Source organism: Trichechus manatus, unplaced genomic scaffold, assembly GCF_000243295.1.
Source record: "Trichechus manatus latirostris isolate Lorelei unplaced genomic scaffold, TriManLat1.0 scaffold00030, whole genome shotgun sequence".
In the NCBI taxonomy this organism is placed as follows: Eukaryota; Metazoa; Chordata; class Mammalia; order Sirenia; family Trichechidae; genus Trichechus; species Trichechus manatus.
Window position 1 is genome coordinate 3699013 of NW_004443966.1, and position 23918 is coordinate 3722930.

The following is a 23918-nucleotide window of genomic DNA, read 5'->3' on the forward strand; positions in this document are numbered from 1 at the left end:
TGCTCTAGCAGGCCTCAACCGTAAGGGGGCCAGAGCCGCTCATGGGGGCAGCTTCTCTTACCTCCTTGATGAGGGCTCCCATGTAGAGCGCGCTGAGCGGTGTTTGTTCTGCTGGCTTAATAACTACTGTATTGCCACAGCACAGAGCCGGAGCAATTTTCCAGGCAAACATCAGCAGGGGGAAGTTCCACTGAAAGGAAAAAACCCAAGTTTGATAGATGGAAAAATATTCCTGCGCTACTCTGTTTTCAAGCTGTGACTCCTCGAATTTCTTGGACTAGTCCTCGACATAAATCTTATCCACCACAATGTATAGATGTTTGGCTTTTTAATTACCCCACTAAGAATGGAACAGCATGGACTTTGCAATCTCTCCTTTTCTTTCTGTTTGGCAAACTACTATAGCACAGCTACCCACCAAAAGACACCTCCTGGTGAAAAGGGAGTTTCTGCTTTTCCTTTGTTTTGGTTTCTTCTTGCTGTTGTTTCAGATCTTTTTACAATTAGACTCTGGGTTTCAATATGAAAACTTTTTCTTGCATTTGGCATTTTTACACCCGTGTTCACGCTGGTATGGAAGCTCTTCAATGTGAAAGAAGCAGAAGAGGAGATTCTAGCTGTGAATTACATTTAAGTCGATGTGTATTTCAAGGCAGTGCCTCTTATTTACATATGGGCATTGTCACAGAAGAAGCCCTGGAGGCACGGTGGTTAAGGACTCGGCTGCTAACTGAAAGTTCATTGGTTTGAACCCACCAGCCACTCGGAGCGAGGAAGATGCAGCAGTCTGCTTCCGTAAAGATTACAGCCTTGGAAACCTTGTGGGGCAGTTCTGCTCTGTCCTATAGAGTCACTATGAGTCGGAATCAACTCGACAGCAATAGATTTGGTTTTTTGGTTTTACTGTCACAAAATACTTATGGTTACAAAAAATAAAGTGCTTCTACTAATAAGTACGCAAAAATTTTAGTTTCTCTCTTTTTCACTGCAAAATAAGCTAATGGAGTCTAAAATATATTTATGTGAGTATATGAACTTGGGGCCTAAAATGGCTTAAACTGATTTTAAAAGGATATTAAGCTTTTGCATCATCATCAGCTCAGGCAGGAGCCTCAGTGCTATCAGGTGTCACTGATAATTTCGTTCAGAAAGAAAACAGAAATCCTGGTCCCCTGGCCTCAGCCTGGCCACGGTGTCTCTGCCTGAAGCATCTCAGCTGCCATCCTTGAAGGCCGCTTGCTGGCCCTGGCAAGCTTGCAAAAATATACAAGTGTCTTGCCTTCACCAAACACCCAATTTCTTTTCCCCTCAGTTGTTTATAAACTTGGGAGCCCACAGTGATGTTTTAATTCCATCCGCAGTGTATAAATCTTGCAGCCCAGTAATTGAGCTGGAGCTGGCTGACAATCCGCTCTTGCCCTGTCAGTGCCGGGGCTCTGAGGGTCTGAGGAAGAGCAGGAAGAGCAGGTTGGAGTCCTCAGAATCAAGGCGATGGGATCTCCCCCCTGCTCTGATCCACACAGGGTTTTCTGGGTGGTTTGGGAGCACAAGAACTTGAGCCACACTCTCCTTTTCCGTTTTCATTCTCTAATATAAATATAAATATTAGAGTAACTCAGGGCTTGCGGGTCGTATACAAATATTAATACCTCCCAAAAATGTCTGGCCCCCAAAACCAAAGATGATCTTGAATTATTCTCCTGGATGCTGAAAAAAGAACGCCCCTTGCTCTACACTGTAAGAGTTTCATTTGAGTCTCCCCTTGAAATCCCTGCCAGAGCTATTAGCTAGAGCTATTAGCCAGAGCTATTTGCTAGAACTTTTAGAAGATTCAGGATTTTATACAGTGCCAAGGGTGTGCATGAGAAAGAGGAAAAAAGCACAATGTTTAATGTTCCAACCTCAACACTAAGTACTACATCTATTTCCCTTTACAAGACACACAACAGCCCGGCATGGTTTCAATTATGACCGTGACGTTGATCGCACTGCTGTGTCTTCACAGCATCTTCTATCTAGATGCTTGTGAAAAGAAACAATGGGAAAGAATGGGACTAAAAGACCATATAAAATAATATGCCTGGAAAGATGGTGAGTCACAGTTCTAAAAAATAAACAAGCAAATATAACAGAGCATTAATTTTCCATAAGCAGAATGAACATCCATAACAAGGGAAGGTTATTAATACACTGTGTGCTTTGCTTTGCTTTGCTTACTTTAATCATGAGAATTCCATGACTTGAGAACTCAACTCCTGGAAACGGAGCTGAAATCCTATTAACCTGTTCAAATAAGCATTTGCAGGGAGGCTGTTAAAGATATGTCAACAACATGAGCTCAGTTTTTTTTTTTTTTCTTTCCAGTAATGGAAAACACACGTCACTGAGGTCCGTGTTTTGTGTGTCTTTAAGAAAACTGGTTCAAATGAAAATAAATCTGAGGCGTGAGGAGATAGACTCACCGGGATGATCTGCCCACACACTCCAATGGGTTCGTGTCGTGTGAAGGTGAAATAGTCTCCATCTGAAAGAAATGAGTACCGTCACTTCCAGAAAGCTTAGATTAGAAGAAAAAAATGCAAAGGGAGAACTTTGGTGGCAACAAAAGACAGAAATAAAGTTGAAAATCACCCCACTCAACTGTGCCCGAAAGCTGGTAGAAGAGTTATCACTGGCGTAGGGTTCTCTGTCTGGGATGTGGCTCCCAGAAACTGGAACAGTGCTCAGGGAGGCCTCTAAGGCAGAAATAAAGGACAAATTTAACGCTAGAAATCATCTGGGAAGAAAAAGGCTGGAAAGTGGGAAATATTAAGTTGTATATTAACTATTAAAATGATACTTGTATTGAGAACAGTTTATTTAAAAACTGAGGTACCTCAAACTTTTAAATAACCTTCTGAAATATTAAAAGCAAAAGCCCAGTAGAATGCTACTGGGTCTATTTCAAATGCTGGGCAACTGGGAAAAGTGGGGAATAAAAGTGAGGTATGTTCTGTAACTCAATCCAGGCATCCAAGGCACTTCCTGGGTACTGGGGGAACACAGGGACATGCAGGGTGATATAAAGAAGACAAAAGTCCACTGCAAAGAGAACTCCGTGCAGATCCTAAAGCCTCCACCCTGAGACTAGCCACAGAAATGAGGAGGTCTTTGCATGCCTAAGAGCTGAAGGGAAAAGCGCTTGAGAGAAATGGTTGTCACAGTGATGGAGTGCTGGATGTGGCTGCTGCCGGCAGGCCACTGTGTTGTCCTGAGTCCTCCTTGGAGGAGCAAGAGGCAATAACCCAGGTAGGCCAGATCAAAGTCTCTTTAGGAAAATGCCATTACTCTTATCTAAATTATTTACATGGCTACATGAAATCACCACAGAATGGGCTTGTTTTCAGCAATATGGCTTTTCGTTTGCTGTACTGGGCAGGGTCTGTGCTCCTCTATTGCCAACCCTTTGGCCACGGCATTAATATCTGTCTTCTCTCTTAAAAGCCGTCTCCCCTCCACTAGACTTCAGGGAGAGCACCCCTGTTAGGGGTGGAGATGAAGGGAGGGGAAGGGGGTGTGTGCAGGTTGAGGGGGGAGAAATGATGTGAACTGGTCCGATGGTTTATCATTGTCTCTCAACACATCTAAAATACTAGCATTTATCACACACAACTTTTAATTAAATTCAAAATTGTACATTTTAAATTGCTAAATTAAAGGTCTCCTCACCCCGACCTCTGATCTTCAGTCCTTCTTCCCAGAATTAACTGTTCTCTGTTGCTGGTGTATCTTTTCAGAAAACTTATTCTTCCCATGCAAGTATATGTAGTATCCTTTCATCCTTGCTTTATTTTTTTTTTTTACACAAATGGAATCACATTATTCATGCTATTTATTTATACTTTCCTTTACACTTTTTAAAAATGGCTGCACCTTATTTCACCAGCTCAATAAATTATGGTACTACTGTAAACGCTCCTGAGACACAGAGGCCATTTCCGGTTCAGGCTATTATAAATAGTGCTGTGGACACGATCTTTTATACGTCTTTGTGTATCTGCGGAATTTTGGGGTCAAGGTGCATGTGTTATTACACATTTTGATAAATATTGCCAAATTACCCTTCAGGAAGGTTGACAGGAAAGTTGACCAATTCATAATTCCAACAACAAGATGCTGTTCTTTTCGTATCTTTTTAACACTGGGTTTTTCAAACACTTTAATTTCCGCCGACCTGGCAGGTGGAAAATGGCGACTCATGTTGACTTGTGTTTAATGATGTGCGAGGCTGAACATCGTCGCTTCATGTTCGCTGGTTATCCTCCATTTTTTTCTTCATATATCCATTGCCTTTTTTATAGTCATAAGGAATTTTTTTAGTTTATTATGAAAATGTCAGATATACACAAAAGTACAGAGAACCCCATATGCCCACTCTCCAGATTCAACAGTTATCGAGATCTTGCCACATTTACTTCATCTGATTATTTTTAAGCATGAAGATCCATAAGTGGAATGCAAGCTGAGTTGCCGTTATTTTGTATGACTCGGCTAGGGCAAGGATGGGAGAGAACAGTGGTGCTCGGGACACAGCCAGGTCCCAGTGGTGGGCAGCATCAGAGCCCCCACAAGGGTGTGACGAGTGTCCTCGACCGCCAGGCATCTCTGCACAGGGCCTCCTTTTCTCCGGATGTAAAGTGAAGCTGTACGGACTGCTTTCCGTCTTTTTACTTGATGATTTGAAGAGTTCTAAGTATATCAAGGGAATTAGGCCTTTGTGACGTGTTCTGCCAAATTTTTCCTCAAGTTGCTGTCTGTCTCCTGAGTTTGTTCTATGTATTTTTTCAACTGGAAAAAATTAGCAAGTAGAAGGGTTCAGTGACTACAGGATGGGAATTACTTTAGAATTTATCTCCATTATAACAAAAATAGCCAAAATGTGGAGAGTGTCTATTGGATGACAATTGGATTAACTATCTGAGCTGCGCATGCAACTCAGGAATCTTACGGATAAATACGACTCTTCACAACAGTGCAAGTTACTACTTTTCTTCCATTTATACATCTCCAGAGACGTAGAAACATTTTTCACAAGGAGAAACAACACTGATCACTGATCAATAGGCTAGAGAGTTTCTTTTACAAGGAAATCCTCCTCAACTAAACTCTGTAATGAGGCTAAGGCGGTGGATTTAGGTGAATAATCACAGACCACAGAATCAGAGTGTAATGTCACGATGGAGTGCAAATGACTGAGGAACGAAATGGGGAAGATGAGCTGAACAAGAACACAGGTGTTTAACAGCACGCGTAGGAAACTGGTGGTTCTCAGAAAAGTAACAAGGACCTACCGAAGCACCACATGACACTTCAGACCTCAGACTTCTCCTCTACATTCTCAATGCGCAGGCATTCAGTCATACTACTCACATCATGTTGAAAGTTACTTAAGAAATGAAAGACAGAAGACGAAATGCAGACAAAACCTTAAAAAGGAACCTCATGAGGAATGAACTAGATTCTGTAATTGTGTCCCAAGAGAAAATGTATTACGGGGGATGCAAGCTTTCTTGGATAAACTGCTCACAGATTTGACAAACATTTAGTTAAAGGCTGGCAAAAGAAAAGGGACTGAATCTTCTAGTCCCTACAGTTTCTCTAAGAAGTAAATAAATAAAGGGTTTATGGTGCTTGAACTCCTCCTAGAAGAGCACAGAGTGCCAGGAGAAAAAGAAGGGCCCCCAGACCTTGTGAGGTCGGTCCACACTCCCAGCTGGCCAATCGAAGATTACACTGGACACCCCTAGTCCAGGTTGGGGTGCTTGGCAAACACGAGAGTATGGCTTCTACGAGCAACCTTGGCTAAGGCTGAAAGCACCCAAAGGTCCTTCACAGCTGCTATGACCTTGCTCCAATCCCACCAATCTTCCAGGCCAGGGTTACCCAGAGTCCACTCACTCATCCATTTTGCCAGAGCCAAGTATCAGCTGCTCCATTATTTACTTAATAATTTTTGTTAAATCAACTCATCTTTTAAAAATATGTAAGTAGCTACTTTTTAGCCTCACCCTAAGAAAAATCAATGAGGTAACAGGTTTGACGAATTAGTAACAATTTCTTCTAATATTCATCAAACCTAGTAATTACAAATTTTAAATTCATGAGTTTAACATGTAAAATCATCTTGCATGCTACTGGTACTATATGGGAAAAACCATTCTGGAGTGGTGCTTTCCAAATGTACCTGTGCACACAAACCACCTGAAGACTGTTAGTGTCAGACTCTGAATCAGCAGGTCTGAGGTGTGGCCTGAGATTCTGCACTTCACAAGTTCCCAGGTGATGCTGGTGCTTCAGATCCACAGACCACCCTCCGCGCAGCAAGGGCCCACAGGAACCAGGAGGATAAAAGGGAGTCCACCGGCATCATGATAACCTAGTTGCTCTAAGTTGTCTGACTTCATTTTTATTAATTTACTCTTTGTATCTCTATTAAGTTTACTAATTTGCCATAAAAAAAGTCTGAAGTGTAGGAGAATCCAATCAGTGTTTTTAACACTTTCAAAAGAGTAATAACAAAAACATGGTTTATTTCTATAGAAACTTACAAAATATTTTTGTATTCTTATTCTACCTCACAGAAACCCTGGTGGGGCAGTGGTTAAGTGCTACGGCTGCTAACCAAAAGGCTGGCAGTTCGACTCCACCAGGCACTCCTTGGAAACTCTATGAGGCAGTTCTACTCTGTCCTGTAGGGTTGCTATGAGTCAGAATCAACTCTACAGCAGCGGGTCTGTTGTTTTTTTTTTAAATTGCATTTCACACTCACGACAACTCTGAAAAAAACACAGCAACTACAGTCATGCATCACTTAAGGTCCACGATACGTTCTGTGAAATAGGACGTTATGTGATTTGGATGTTGTGCGAACACCTTATGACAGGCAGTCCCCGGGTTACGAACGTCTGCCTCCTTAAGAACAAGACTGCCGTAGAGCCTATTATATTAAAATTTTGAGTTAAACATGCCTGGCAGCACAGTGGCTTTGTATACAAGACATGAGATACAACTGTTGTGTGCAGGAAGCTATTGCGTTTGCTACGTCTGGTTATGTCCACTGCATCCCAATCTCACACTGGGATCTCTGAACCCTTACGGGACCACAGACGTAGATGCCGTTGGGCAATGTTATGCAGCACATGACGGTATTATTATCCTCATTTTACACATGGAGAAAATGAGGCACAGAGAGGTTAAGTCCAAAGTGGTATACTGGTGAAGTTATGGCTTCTGGACTAGGATCTGGATATTAAAACTTCAAGTTCATTGCCCATAAAAACATGTTAAAGACACTTCTGTGAAGAAGATGTTGGATTCAGATGGCTAATCACAAACCACCGAATCAGAGTGTAATGTCAAGAAGGTATGCAAATATATACAAAAAAAAAAAGACCAAAAGAAATGACCTTTTCGTGAAGAAGGGTGAAAATGTTCTTTGAGGATTTGGTGCATGGGCACAAAGCACTCACGCAAACTCAAGTATCTTCAGTTATAAAGGAAATACTACAGAGAACTGCATGCCTTCTCTCAGATGGGGGAGCCCGGGACCAAGCAGCTCTGTCCTTTTCATTTACAAAGAGTGGATTCAAAGGACCAACAGAGTATTTTCTGTCTCTCTAGTCTATACTTAACATCACACACAATTAGCACACTTCTCTGCCTAGAAGAAAAATTACAGCCTATTTTCTACCTTTTATGCTAATAATGCTCTCTAAATATGGCAGGAGAACTTAAAAGGTTGTTTCCTTCATTTCTTCAGCTTTGTGTTATAAGCTCAACAGCTTGATATGAAAAAACAAAAATCATCCGCCCAAATTCTGAAACTCCATTTTGGGATGCTATGATTTGTCTTCTTACCGAACAGGAGGCATTACAGAGAAGGTTTAGACTCGGCAAGAAAGGACTGTTGAAGATAGCAGAATGTTCTCAATGCCGCAGTCTGAGCCAGTGGGTTAGAACGCGACTACAGTAAAGGCTCAAGAAGAGGTGATATACCAAACGGAAATACTGTTAAACAGTTTAGAGCAACGGTACTGATCTACTCCTTCATCTCCCCTAGCGGATCCCTGTGCATTTGGACACTGAACAGACCTCACTGAATATTTTACGGCTATAATGATAAACTCCTTGAACACCTGTGCAAACCATGAAACTCTACATAGATACGAAGCGGTACGAACACTGTTCTTCCCAGGAGTCTGCTGGCAGGTTCTAAGGAGTTGGATTACATGTTCCTGAGTCCGTCATGAAGGCACCTTAGTCTACCACTAACCTGTTACGTGATCTTGAAGATCAGTTTCTTTGTCCATAAAATGAGGAGTAGGGATCCTCAAGGTCCTTTTCAGCCTTAACATCTCGAGGAGGTGACATGTGAAGTACAGACCTGACAGCCTCCTGTCACCACCGACTCAGGTCCTACTAACCACCCACCCCCTTCTTCTCAGGTGGGCAGAGCATATCAGTCCTCTCTGGTTCTGACCGAGCAACAAGGTTCTACCAGGTCCCCTCGCCACTGACACTGGATTAAACTCAGTGAAGGGAAAACCTTCAGATCTGGGCCATTGTCTGTGCATTTTTAGACTTCTCTTTAACAGGAGAATTCAGAGGGAAGTGAAGTGGATAAACAATTACTTATAACTTGGGTAGTTTTTCAACCTTTTCCATATGCTACTATATCATGAGGGCATTTTTTTTGGCGGGGGGAGAGGTCAGAATTCAGCTTAAAGCATTGGCTACGTTTTCTCTGCTTACATATCACAAAATCAATAAAACCAACATTGTTAGAGGGAAAAATCAAAGGTAATGCACCTCAATTAACCTCCATTTCTCCTTCTATAAAGTGAAGACAAGCTTTGATTCCTCCTCCATCACAGAGATTATAGACATGAGAGGAGAGGACGTATGAGCAGGACTTTGATATAGGTTAAAAATCATCAAAACAAGGACAATAATACCTCCTCTGCAGGGCTGCCGCAAGAGTAGAGATAATACAACAGGAACAAAGAAAGTGTTCAATAAATCACCGTCATGATTATTTATCATCATAATTAGGGGTTGCCTAGCACAAGGGTCAAAGCGTGGGATTTATGGTCAGAGAGAATGGCTCCTTTGGGTACCATGATGGGAAGTAATGGACAGTGTTGTAAAAGGAGCAACATCAAGACCCCTGTGGATCAAACTGGGATTGCCTAACTGTCTAGTAACATCTGACTCTGGGGCTTGAGTGAGCTGGAGCGGAGAGGGGAGAGCCCCCCCACCCATTCAGGAGGAGAAACAGCTGTCATGTGGACGGCTCAAAAGTGGCCTTCTCTCCTCTTCTCAAATATTCTAGAGGAGGCTACCCTTCACCAGGAGAGACAAAGCAGATACTTGCCTTCCCCAATTCATTATCCGGTATGTAGTCAAAGTACTCTTTCTACGATGCAATTTTTATCAAGGCACTCATTTATTTAAAATAATTCAGTGACTCATCATTGCTTATGGAGAAAACTTGGGCCCAGATCTGTATCTGGCTACACGTTCCCATCCACTAGCACACTGTGCTCACTTCCTTCCACGCTTTGCATAGACTCTTACCACCACCTGGCATGCTGCCCCTACCTCCACCTTCACCTACTTGCACTTCAGGTACCATCCTCTACGTCCCAGCTCCTTCTTTAGGAAGCCTTCCTAGAACGCTGGGCCCCACTCCAGCCTTAGTACTAGCTGAGTCACACTATTCCAACTGTGTATTTACTTGTTTCCCTTAATATTCGATGAACATCTTAAGAGCGGGAACTCTTTCATGCTCCCCTGTATATCCCCAGTGCCTAACACAGTGCTTAAAACACAGCCAAAAGCAAAACCCGTGTTGTCAAGTCGATTCTGACTCAATAGTGACCCTATAGGATGGTAGAACTGCCCCATAGGGTTTCCAGGGAGCATCTGCTGGATTCGAACTGCCAACCTTTTGGTTAGCAGCCGTAGCTCTCAACCACTGTGCCACCAGGGCTCCTGAAACATAGCAGGTGCTCAAAGAACATCTGTTGGATGAATGAGTGAATGAAGGAGGGGCTGAAGCTGTGTTTAGTAGAGGAAGAAAATCCCAAACATAAAATGAGGGTGTCACAGGGAAATGCGTGTCATGCAATAAAGACCTCGTGGTCGTGGTGAAAGGTTAAAGGCTTCTTACTTCCAGATTTCACTGTTGGAAAAGTCAAGTATGTGAAGACAGTCAGGCTGATGTTAAATTATGGAGTTACAAATGATAAACACAAATGGACTGATTGACACATGTAAGAATAAATAAATAAATATGACCACCACCTCCCACTTCCCTCGTATGTCCCTGTGAGCCTCCAGGTTTATCAGCTAAATTTACCAAGCACTGGACTAGTCCAAAGAGTCGCTGGCTGAACTCTCGGTGGCCCACAGGCCAGCCCCAATGTTTCTATAGCTGGAGCAGAGATGAAAGTGGGCTTCCAAGTGCACCTTCGCCTCCATCCTTCCCTCATCTGCATGAGGTGTCACAGCGAGGGTGCTTACACCCCAGACCCCAGCCTCCTACGAGGTCTGAGCATAGACCTCACCTCATAGAGAGCCCTGCACCCTGATACCCCTCGAAACGTACTTTAAGAATAATTAGGGAAACAAAAAATTACTTAGTGTTTAAGAGAATTCCCTATTTTTTCTCCTTCACAGACTGAACATCAGTTTATGAGTAGAGGTAGGAGAGTATTTTCTTGAAACCATTCTCAAAGTTCGGTATTTCTAACTCCTAGGTCAACATCCTTGGGGTCCCCAAATAGCATCAGATGAAAACCTAAGACTTATGAACCAATCACCTCTAACCCCAGACAAAATTACATGAAGGCATCACACATTTTCAGGGGCGCCAATAAACTTATCTAACAGGGTCTTCTCTCCTGAGGAAGTAGAAGAAAACCAAGACATTGTCAGCCAAACAGAGATCTACGCGCACAGTCTTCCTCCTGTTTCGTCTTATTCCTAAGACAGTTGTAAATCTTCTGAAAAGAGATTCAAATGCCCGAAACACATCTGTTGTTCTGATGTGAAACGCCATGTGGGGTGGGAGGCATAATAACTACGCCTTTGATCTTATTAATTTACCTTTCTTCACTGAAATAAGAGAAGCCAACCTAAAAAGGCTGACAGATTCCCCATCTTTAGGTAAAGGTTTTTGTTCCGGAGCACTCCAGTAGGCGACTCATACCTCACGGTGACTGTGCCTCACTCAGGCCATCCCCAACCCTGCAAGAGATGCTGGACACGGTGGTTCTGTAATATTCTTAGAGCCAGGGCTGAACTAAGATTCTGACATTCTCTAAGAAGTTTCTGCTCTATCCCTCAACCTGGTGAACAAGGAAAACCTCTGGCTGGTGGGGAAGGGAGCGTATAATCTGAAATCCATTCTCTAAAGGCTGAAATTCCACAGGCCATCATCACTCGCGGGGGTAATTTGGAAAGTTCTGTCTCTGCCCCTTGTCCAATCTCCCTGTGGCATCTTCCCTCATCACCCCATGCCTAGATGAGGTACGGCAACAGGCACTCGGCTTGGCTCTGGTGCCCACACCTTCTCCTTGCTGCTCAGGGCAAAGGACTGGCAACACGGGCATCACCTGGAAGCTGGCGGGGAATGCAGAATCAGGCCCTACCCCAGGCCAACTCAAGTCGAGTTTGCACTCTAGGAAGATGACAGGTGATTCATATACACATTAAAGTCTGAGAGGCTGGCTCTAATCCACTGCACTACCAGCCAGACCACACCCTCTTCTGGTACACGGACACTCCGGAGCCTGGCCGGCAAGGCCCCGACAGGGGTCATCCAAAGTACTCAGCACCACGCTCCACTCCTCCTAGGGTGCGCTCTCCACGGGAAGCAGGCCACTGTGCAGAGAGCTCAGGTACAGCACCTGGCACAGCACTCAGCAGCGTCCACCAGCTACTGAGCAAACATGCATTTCCTTCCCTGTGAGCGCTCCCTACTCCCAACGTCCTCATCTCTCTTCTAGTCGGTCCTCTGGGCGATGAGCACGCTTCCTTCCGGTAGCTGAAGTAAATCCTCCAGGGAAGGACCAAGAGCCTAGGCTCTAACGTCAAACGTGGGGCTCAAAAACATTATTTGCTCTGTGAACTGGGAAAACGATGTAACTTCTCTGGCCGGCCGTTTCCTCCTCTGTACACGGGGATGCTGATGACAGGACGTTCCTCCTGGGGTTGCTGCTACCGTAGGTATTAGTCACCACCAGTATGGGACCTCAGCTCAGGGCTGCTACGCCAGCTACCTCAGCCTTAGAAACGTCCCTTTCCCTTAAGCTGCCCAGCCCTGACAGCCACGCCACGCAGCTCCACACCGAGCTGTGACTCTGGCAGAGACCTCTGCTTTGTGTTCTTGGTGTTGTCTCCTGACCTTCACCTTAAAAAACCGGGGAGGGGGTGCCAGGATTGTTGCTGTTTTACAGGTTTTCAATGTGATTCACGGTCATTATAGACAATATACAGAACTCTGGTGGTGGGTTAAAGCGATCAACTGCTAACCAAACTGTCAGTGGTGTGAAACCACCAGCAGCTCCGCGGGAGAAAGACGTGGCGGTCTGCTTCCGCAGAGATTCACGGCCTCAGAGACCCTACGCGTTTGCTATGAGTCGGAATCGACTTGACAGCAGTAGGTTTGGTTTTGGTATAGGAAATATAGAAAAACATAAAAAAGAAATAAAAAATCAACCGTAATCTCATCACTAGAAGCAACAACAACTATGACATTTTAGAGTATTTCCTTCCAAGCTGGTAGTGCTGATGTTTCAAGAGGGCAAGCACTGAGTCTTAATTTTTGTGGAATTTTCCCCAACCTCCCCTCCACCCACCACCCCTCCACACCCCAGTACCTAACCAGCCCAGTGCTAAGCATTGAGCAGGTGACAAATCTCTCCCTGTTCACTGACTAAGTGATGTACTGATGTAAGTGGCTTGCCCTGACACTTAGACGTGCAACGGCCCCAGAAATAGGAGCATGTCAGACTCAGGGACATCATCTGGTCGCTCTTTGCTCAGCTCAAGATGCTGTAAGTGTGCAAAGATCTGCATTCCATGTGGCTGCTGGCTGTGTTTGGTGGCGAAAGTGTGTTTCTGGTGGAACTCCACGTCTCCCCTTTGCAACCTATCCGGATTTCACATACCTACAGGGATGGTCATCCCGTGGATCTTATCAGCCCAGCCTGCATAATACCGAAGGGTTTTGATGACGCCCTGCAAATCCACATAAAAAGCTTGCAGGAATGGTTTGCCACCATTGAGGGACTCCATGGTCTGTGGGAAAAGAGAGGAAGAGACGCTAAGTCCCCAGCACTTTCCAGGACACACTAAATAATCTCTGGGGCAGGATAACAAAGGAAGGCTGTGCATGGTGAGGCACACCTGGGCAACTCTGATCTCCCAAATAAAGTGGTTTTTAGAGCTACCAGTCCGGTTTGGTTTCCAGGAAGACCCACAGTGACAATACATGTGCACGTTGCTGTGAGTGTTTCCAGTGACCACTATCCAAATACAGACACAACGTTTATTTCACGGACGATAAAGCAATGTTCTGCCTGTCAAACCAGCTTCTGTTACAGCCATGGCCACAGCTGAGTGGAGATCTTTCGGAGTCCACGTCGGTAATCTGAACCCATAAAGAGGAGCAGGACACGGGCTCTTTATACAACTGATGAGAATTTAAAAAGTCCTCCGCAGCTGCCAACCCCCTGCTGAGAAATGCAATATCCACGGTGCACAGCTAGTCTGTTTATTACCACCGAATAAACAAGACCTTCTCCAGGGAAGGGCACACTTCGACAACTTAAAGGCTGGCTTTTGGTAAACATTTACGCTAACAACCATTATCTATTAAGAGTGAAGTACTGGTCCATTTAACGAAAATGGTGATATTAGACAGCTTTCGCTGATGTCATTATTTTAATGACGTATTTCTACATCAGTTAAGTCTGTAATACACAGAATGACAAATGAACGTACTGAAATGAAAAAAGAACATTTTCACTTGGGAGAGACGAGAAGTGTTATAAGTTTCACAAATGAAACAAACAAAAACATGTTTGTTATCTCATTTCCTTCTCCATAAGGACATTTTATAACATATACTGGTGTGAAAACTGAGCACAAACTAAAATTGAAATAGTCTCCATTCAATATTACTACTTGCAATGCAATTTATCCACTTACCGTGTATACAAGATGAGCTCATTTTAAAGTATCACGTTACCTGGCACTGGGTACTGGCCCACCTTTGTTAAAGGTGATCAGTCTGAACTATTTCCTGTTACTTATCAGAACATTTACACGTTCAGGAAGTGGGTATTACACTCTCCAGGGTTAGAACCCAGCTAGCACAGAACCAAGCTCCACACAGAACAGAGTGAAGTAGAGTCAATGACCAAAATATGGCCTCCTAAATGGTCTCTTTGAGTTGACACCAGCCAAATTCACCTGGGAACTGCCAGCTCTAGGTCTATTTTCTGTTGTGTTTATCTGGGTACAGTATTAACGTTCGTTTTCTGGTCAGGAGCCCCCCTGTATTCCACGCTGAGTAGGGCTTTTCAAAGCCTTTCCTGTTCCGTGAATCTCCATGAAGGAGCTACTTCACCATGGGATACCTTTTTCACAAGGCACCTGCACATCTCACGGAAGCGTCTCTGAGGGAGATGGTAGATGGGAAAAGCCGTGGTACAGCAATACTGGGGAAGGGCACTAATACTTCCCTTCCCCAACCCAAGCCCAATAATGATCTGTTTTCCCAAGTACAGGGCGGGTGACAGTATCCACAGCTTGACTGTCCTGACTGAACAAGAAACCCCAGATATTAACTGATCAACGATCAACTGTGGGTCATCTGGTTGGAGATCTCTGGTCTACAACAGACGCATTCCTAAATTGTTCCAGTTTCCAAAAGCTCTGTATTCTCTAAGAAACAGGCCTTCATTAAAACAACAAAGACACTAGGAGAAACTCCTTAGGTGAAAAAATGAAGGTTTTAGTGAAAGAAAGTCGCTGTCTCCTGCTCTCTCCTTTTTATTAATTCTAGAAAGTGACAGAAGGACAAATGTAGCAGAAGCATCCATATCACACCCTCTGCATCTAAAGGATTCTCTTTAGTCAAAAGGAGTTAGCTCTTGGGAGGTAAAAACTAGTCCCGTTTTTTTCTCAGAAGAATCGTCTGCTTTGGTTTTCTGCAGGCAGCGCGGTGACGCCCCTGCTTTTTTGTTTTGTTTGGCAAGAGCTGGGGGTGGGGAGGAAGGAAGGTCCTCATCGTCATGGTTTTTTTCTGGAAAATTCTGCAAGAAGAGACTGGGCTGATCACCTGCCTAATCCTAAGAGCCAAGCACCTCTCATTTTCCCTGCCCCCTTAGCTTTTCTCCAGGTCGGCTTCACATCGTATTTTCAAAGAAAGACCGAGGAATCTGGAATGTAAGTTTGTGGGAAAGTCTTAATGATTTCTTAGGCTACTTACTGCCAGAACTGCCCTGTCTCGTTCCACCAAGTCTGCAAGCTTATCCAACAGGCGTCCTCTTTCCGAAGCATCCATTCTTCTCCACACGGAACCAAGAGAGAAAGCCAGGCGGGCTGCCTGCACCGCTTTGTCTATGTCTGCCTGTTGGAGAGGGTGAGGCACAGCTGGAGCGAGGTGGCACTCCAAAGAGGGAAGAACCACCTGCTCTCACAAAACAGACCAAGGGAAGTCAGTGGTGCTGTCTGGAGAGCGTATGCTTAGTGATCTGCTGTTTGAAGCTAGTTATTTCAGAGGGAATCTTTTTCTAAGAAAGACATACCTTGTCTGCTTCTTGAACTTCACACACCTGTTCCCCGGTGGCTGGATTATACACAGGGAACACTCTCCCACTCTCTGAGTTCTGCCACTCGTTGTTAATAAAAATCTAAGGGAGGGAACAACAAAATGGAATCTGTGAAACAGCAGTAAGGAGACAGCACCCAGGTGCTACTGAAGAATCACGAAACAGTAAATGTTCTACATGCTTGGGTGGTGCAAATGGTTAAACGCTCGACTACTAGCTGGAAGGTTAGTGGCTCGAACCCACCTAGAGACACCTCAGGAAGACAGGTCTGGTGATCTGTTTCTGAAAGGTCACAGCCTTGAAAACCCTACAGAGCAGTTCCACTCTGCACACATGGGGCTGCCATGAATTGGGATCGACCCAATGGCAATTAACAACATGCTTATTGGTATATAATAGAAGTACAGAGTTAGAAGAGCTACAAGAGACCTGAAATAGTATCTGGTCAAGTCTCACTCCCAGTTCAGGAATTTCCTCTATGATATTTTCAGTTCAAGGTCATCCAGGACTTTTGGCTCTTACCTTTAGTGGGCCTGTAAGCCAGTAAGAGAGACAAACAGGACAGAAGGACAGAGAGTCGCACGTATAACAAACCACACAGCGAGGCTGACGACATGTTGATAATCCAAACGCTGGCCAACATCCATAAGAGATAAACCATGGGTCAAGCTGAGAGCCGTCAGCCTTAGATTCTAGTTTCTCCGTCAAGGAACAAGAGACTTCTCAGGGTAACATGAATGGTAATCGAGTAAGCATTCACTTAATTTACAGCCAGATCCTGAACTGAGCAATTACTCCATCCAGATTAATTAGTGAGTTAAACAAGTTACACGTGTAAATCAAGTTAGTCCCAATCCTTCTCTTTGCTGAGTAGGCTACACAGCTCAACAAGAAAAAAAGGGCTATCACTTTATAATTGATTTCTCAAAAGCCTTGGTGTGCTTACATATGGAATGGAGACTATGTTAAAACAGTGGCAAAGATACAGATGGTTACAGAAATCATACAAGTCAATTTCTCATAAGACTTGTAATAACTGACTTAAAGGAGAAAGAAAAGACAGGCAAAGAGATTTCTGAATTTTTATTGATGTTAAAAGAGAAACCCAAACTAATTATTTTTGGACTATGAAAGCTCAAAGAATATAAAAGACATTTTACTTTAAAATTTGATACCACAATGAAAATGTCTGAATTTATGAACCAGTCAGCCAATTGAGGAAAAAGACAATGAAAAATTGCCTGCTGTCTTAATAATCACGGACAAGACTACACACATTCAAAGCTACAGTTTAAACACAAAGTTCCAGAAAATGTTCCAAAGCTTTCCTTTGACACTTTTCCTTGATTTGATAAAACAATGAGTCTGTGTGGAAGAAGGTGCTGATTATAGACCTTAAATTTGTATAGCACTCAATACAAATGTATTAAGCACGAACACAATGATATTCTAATTGAAGAACATTTTATAATTTATAATGTATGGTTTATAAACTCCCTTAACAAGATGTATTCATTTATTCAGTAAATACTTAGACACTTCTAGACACAGCTGCACCCTTCTGAGGTCTTACAGTTTCTAGTACAGTACAGTTCATTAAATATTCCCAACAACCCTCTAAGGCATGATTTTGTTACCTCTGTTAAAGATCAGAAAATTGAGATGCAGGGAGGTCCAGAGTTCCAACAAGTAGGTTCTTGTCGTGGCTCTGATTCAAAGCCTACTGCTCTTTCCACTGTTGGTGCTTCCATGACTGCTCAGCCCAAAGAAACTAGTTCATGTCCAAACCTGACCTAGAGCTGTATTTGTTGGACTCCTGGTCTAGTTCTAACTACTCAGAGCTCATCAAATCTGCATATTCCTTTAAAATATAATATGATCTCCAAGGTAACAAAATAATAAAATCAAGAGGTTAGCTTCATTCAGGATTCAATTCTGGGGTATTACCAGGTTGAAAGAAGAACAGGTCTTATCAATAATCCTTTTCTTCACTATTTGACTGAATCAAACTTCTGAAACTCTGGAATATGATCAGGGTACATTGCATCCAATTTTTACTTCTTAGTTTCTTGGTTGAGCTAAGTTCTAACTATTTGGAAGGATTGATATTTCAGGATTTTTACTGTTTCTTAGAGGTCTTCCAAAGATCAAAGAGAAAAATTACTTATTTTTTACTAAAAATAAACCTCATTCTCTTACCATTATAACTGGGGTCCACTGATAATTTTATAAGTCGAAGATACATCATGGGATCTTAGTCATCTTATTTTCACTATATCTTGCAACATTTTGCTATTTCATCATTACGGGAATTATTTCATCATCGCTCATCAGTTATTCCCAACTATGCTAAAAATGACTAAAATATTAACAAAAAATTACAGAATTGCCTAGAAAGTAATAAATAAATAAATCACCACTACTTCACCATTCTTCAGTTTTCTTACTGTGTTGTCCCAACTGAAGCATCATCTTTCAAGAAGGTATAAAAGTAATCTGGGAGACACAATCTTTGTCATATTCTTTTTAATTTTCATTGAACATAGTTAAGAATTCAGAAATTTTTCCCTTCTGCCCATAATGGAAAAAGAGACGGAAATTTTCAGAGGAAGATATTTCACAATTATTAGGTGAGTTGGAAGATGAAGGCAAAGAGACAGACAGCAGCAGTCTAGTGATGAGAATGAAGTTGACCCTATAAGCAAAGCAGTGGACTATGAGTCGTCATTGCTGATGGGTGCCAGTGAGTCAATTCCGACTCACAGAGACCCCATGGAACAGAGGAGAACTGTCCCATAGGGTTTTCTTGGCTGTAATCTTTACGGAAGAAGATCACCACGTCTTTCTCCTGAGGAGACCTTTCGGTTAGCAGCCAAGTGCTTAACTATTGGACCACCAGGGCTCCTTGAGACTTTAGGATAGGTAAATTTTCTCAAACTCAAGTATCAAGGAGTAAACAAAAAGGAAATATGATACTCTCAGTCACTCAATAGGAAGGACTTCATCATGTAATGTTTTGCAACAAGAACTTGGACCATCTTGTTTTGTTAAATGCTCATGTGACAACAGTATTTCATATTTTTTTTTGTTCTGTGTATCAAAATTTACTTGATATGACTCAGAAATGGACAAATACTGAAGGCAGGTATATGTACAAAGGTGACTGGAAGAAAATAAATTATGTACATATAAAAAAAGATCATTGGGTTGATCAATCTAATTGGTGTTTATAAATCGAAAAACAAAAATGCTTTTTAATTATGGAAAAAGATGGCCATCTCTTTTCTACAAAATTCTGAGTCTTCAGAGTTTTCAAAACTACTGCATTGTGACAATACACATGCCAGAAAACCAAAAGTAATGATACGCAAGACTTATTAGAGACGTGTTTAAAATCTGGAATTAGTACTTATGCAATAAGTATGTTCCATGTTCATATATGACAGGTGATGAGCAGCTAGCTGCATTCAAAGGTCACTGCCCATATATACACACACATATATGTGTGTGTGTGTGTGTGTGTGTGTGTATAAATCTATGACTCTAAAATCAGGAAAATATGGAATAATGAATAAAATAGAATATGGAATAAAATATGGAATAATGAATAAAATAGAATATGGAATAAAATATGGAATAAAAATTTGGTTTGCTATATTTAAATTCTTACTCTGTTATTTTCACTATGTCTTTATTCTTACTTTTGTAAATTATTTACCAAATGACTAAAAAGATAAAAAAATAAAAAGGGTTCAATGGGCCCAGATGGTAAATGTGATAATTATTTTTCTTGGTATGTCAAAGGTTAAAATAATAGATATTTTTGCCACATTATCAACCACGCTTACAACATTTTTAGAACTTGTACTGACAACTCTGTTGGTACATAGGAAAGCAAATACCTTTACAGTATTTGGATATTTTTAGCTTCTCTGGGCAATTTCAAAGCTTCTAATGCCGTCTAAAATGTTCTTCTCTGACCAGGGTTCTTTGGAGAAAAGACTTATTTCAGGGATGCAGCCGGATAAGCCTGGGGCACTGCTGTGCCAGAAGTCAAGTAAGTGCCCCAAAACTGATGGGGACACATCAGAAGAACAAAGAAGACAACATGAAGGGCTTCCACTGGCCAACACGGGCACACTTTAAACAAAATAAATAATGGCTGTAGTTTCATAGAGTGAAACAAGCACCCATGAATGTATAATGATACAAAAAACTGCATGAATATGTAAACAGGGGAGATAAGGTAAAGTTCTACTTTACAGCAGAATTCCAACTAACAGATGTGAAGGAATGATGGAACGTGATAACCACTACTTGGAAAATGCCACAGTAATTATTGCCTCAGGCAAGCATCAGCAATGGATGGTTAAATTAGCAGGCAAAAATATAAAGACTGAATATTTACATACTCTCAAAATATCTCCCCTCAAGATACCTATTAATTACAAAGGGAAAAACAGTCACTTTACATTCGAGGAACTTGGCAAACAACACCTTAATCAAGCGGTCAAAGTTAGCGTCACCAGTAATGGGACGAATTGCCACCATGTGCTCCTGATACGAGCCTCAGAAGGACACAAGATCACTTCTGTAGTATTTTTACCCGAAAGGCGTAACCTGAGAATTTAATCATGAGGAAACAAAAGGCAAGCCCAAACAAAAACATAACCTACAAAATTATCCGCCCATGCTTTTCAAAAGTGCCAAGGTCATTAAAGACAAAGAAAGGCTAAAAAATGGTTCCAAATTAAAGGATACTAAGGAGACATAAATACTAAATGCATCCTGTAAATGTGAATTGGCTCCTGGACCAGAAAAAATATATATTATTGGGACAATTGGTGAAATTTGAATAACATCTTTAGATGAGATACTATATTGCACATCAATATTAATTTCCTGATTTTGGTAACTGTACTATAGTTACATGAGATGTAAACATTTGGGGCATCTAGGCTGAAGGATATATGAGAATTCTTTGCACTGTTTTTGCAGCTATTTTTCTAAGTCTGAAATTATTTCAAAATGAAAAGTTTAAAAAATTAGTGTTCTCCTTTGGTGCCTTTTCATAAACTTCTTAAATGAAAGAATGAGGGTTCAACATCTTTCTTATTTATAAAAGGTTCTCTTTGAATGCGTTTGCAGAAAATGAAGTTCAAGCTCTGCCTTAAAATACAGCCCAATGCTGCAAAAAATTCTTTTAAAATTTACAAATGATTTCACCTCAAAGGCTTGGGCATGTCAGCAAGAGATACCACAAAATTATGGTTTTCAGTTGGCTGAATTTCAGAACAGGTATGAGGGAATATGCGGACTTTTCTACTCTAGAGCTCTTTCTTGAAAGCGAAATAGCTATTTGACCAGAGCTAAGTCACTTGATCATTGCTCAGTTTCCTCATCTATAAAGTAAGGGAGTTGAACTAAATCTCAAAGTCTTCCCAACTTGTTGCTGTTGTGAGGTGTCGTTGAGTCAATTTCAACTCACAGCCACCCCATGTGACACAGTAGAACTATCCTGTAGTTTTCTAGGCTGTAATCTTTACAGGAGCGGATTACCAGGTCTTTCTCCTGCAGAGCCACTGGGTGAGTTCGAACCATCAACCTTTTGCTTAGCAGCTGAGCCCTTACATACAATTCTTTGGTGCTTCACCTGAAGGCAAAAGACACAGATGGCCCATAAAAGAAGGTCCTTGTCTGCTCTAGGTTTCTAAGAGGGTAGGATAGCTTAGTTCATAAACCTAACTTTCTTTCCATAGCTGTGAAGAAATAGCCATCGGCATTTTATAAGCTGTTGGTATTAAAAGGCAGAATAAATGTAGCAGGCACATAATGAATGTTAACTGGAATGGAAAGTCTTCTGGGAGAGGATATGAATCATGTCTACTATCTTTCTTGATAAGATTAAATACAGTATTTCCAACCCCAAGGTAAAATCTGAAGAATGAAAAGATCAAAGAGTATATTTGGGCAGCAAATTTTTCTTTTACTGTTTTATATTTACTATATACAAAAGAATATATGCAACATATGTGTAAGTTAAGATATATTACGTTAAAACATACCATCAACAAACCACTCAAGCACTCATTGCTGAAGCTACTCGTGTGTTTCTCTGATTTTATCCTTCTGCCTGGTCCACCTGCTGCTAGAAGTAATCACTCTCCTGGATTTCTAATTTATTCATTCTTAGGTATTTCCTTCCTTTGTCTTGCCTTCATGTACTAATTATTGCGTGCAGGTTTTTATAGATGTCCACCAACTCAACTTTGTGAAACACATTGCTCAGATCATCTTGATCTTTATTAGCATTTCATCTGCTTGCCCTACTGATAATTGAGAAAGTTGGGTTGAAATCTCCCACTCTGGTGGTAGATCTGTCAATCTATCCCTTAGCTCTATCATTTTCATCTTTGTAGGTCTTAAAGTCACTTTATTAGTGAATATAAGTTTATAACTATTAAATCTCTCTGGTAAAAGAGAGCCATTTATCAACATGAAGTGACTCTCATTGTTACTAATAATGCTGTCTAATATTAGTACAGCTACTTAAGCTTTTCTTTAGTGTTTACCTGATTTAGTTTAACTATCCTTTTACTCTCAACTATGTCTTTATTATTTTGATGTGTCTCTGTAAATAACAAATGGCTAGATTTTATTTAATTAGGCATAAAAATCTGCCTTTTAACTGGAAAATTCAATACATTGCATTTATTGTGATTACTGTTATACTGGGAGTTCACAATTTCTACTTTGCTTCATTTTACTTCTAGTTTTCCTTCTACTCTTTTTTTTAATTAAGGTTTTCTGTTACTGTTGTTCATATTATAATTCAATTTTCCCCCTCCTATTTCTACTATTTTATTGGTTATGCATAATACAGTATTTTATGACTCATATTTAACGACTTACATTCTGAAGTTAATCAATATCTTAACTGTTTTCCCAAACACTAGAATGATTTTGGAACACTAATAACTCTTCTCCAAGAGTTACTCATAAAATTATTATTTTATATATAAATATTTTTAAATTTAAGAAGGCTTACTTTTATTCTCACTATTCTTTAAAGTATTTAAGACCTTCCTCAAATAATTTTCCTTCTGCTTGACATACAATCTTTATAATTTCATTTACTAAATATTTATTAGAATTCTCAATTATTGTTTTTCTGAATATGAATTTATTGCACCGTCATTCTCAACTGATACTGTAGAAGGACACACATTTCTAGGTACACAATTCTAGGTTAACAGTTATTTTCTCCCAGTACTTCAAAGATATTACTTAGATATTTTCTATTTTACTATGGTGTTTATAAGAAGTCTGCTGTCATTATCACTTCTTTGTTGATGATCTGCCTTTTATCTCTGGCTGATTTTCAGATCTTGTCTTTGTCTTTAGTTCTTAACTTTCACCACGATATGTCTAAGTATCAAGTTCTTTTTTATTTACACTGCTAGTTATACAGTGTGCCTACAGCATTTGTGAGGGTTTGTCTTTTATCAGATCCGGAATATTCCTAGTCATTATTTCTTTGAATATAATTCTCTGTTTTCTCCTTCTGAAACTCTGATTGTTATACTTTCCTAGTCTGTCTTCAATGTCTTTTAACCACTCATATTTTCCATCTCACTGTATCTCTGTACTACAGTTTGAGAGATTTCTTCAGATCTATCATCTAGTTAACCAATTCTCTCTTAGCTGGGTCTAATCTGCTAAGTTTAATGTCTGTATTTTTATTTCTAAAAGTTCTACTTGGTTCTTTTTCAAGTCTTCCATGTCATTTTTAATAATCTCTTGTTCCTTGTTCTTTTAGATTTCATCTTTTATTATTTTGTACAGTTTTTTAAAAATATTCTGTTTCTACATTCTTCAAAGAGATGGAAAAACTAATCATTAACTTTATATGGAAAGAGAAGAAGCCCCGAATAAATAAAGCACTACTGAAGAAGAAGAATAAAGTTGGAGGACTCACACTACCTGACTTCAGAACCTACTATGCAGCTACAGTAGTCAAAACAGCCTGGTACT

The 23918-nt window shown here is 41.1% G+C and overlaps 1 protein-coding gene across 3 annotated transcripts in view; it reads right to left on the minus strand.

The window, feature by feature from the left end:
- ALDH1A2 (aldehyde dehydrogenase 1 family member A2) overlaps nucleotides 1–23918 on the minus strand; it is a 94472-nt gene that overhangs the window by 36418 nt on the left and 34136 nt on the right. For 2 of the 3 annotated variants that reach the window (XM_004374607.1, XM_004374608.1), the window contains exons 2-6: nucleotides 15861–15965; nucleotides 15542–15682; nucleotides 13215–13344; nucleotides 2463–2524; nucleotides 62–190 (exon numbers count right to left, since the gene is read on the minus strand). In XM_004374607.1, coding sequence (XP_004374664.1) covers nucleotides 62–190; nucleotides 2463–2524; nucleotides 13215–13344; nucleotides 15542–15682; nucleotides 15861–15965 — 567 coding nt within the window. Of the gene's footprint in view, nucleotides 1–61; nucleotides 191–2462; nucleotides 2525–13214; nucleotides 13345–15541; nucleotides 15683–15860; nucleotides 15966–23918 lie in introns of those variants that run through there. The other variant, XM_023729672.1, reaches the window with a different exon arrangement.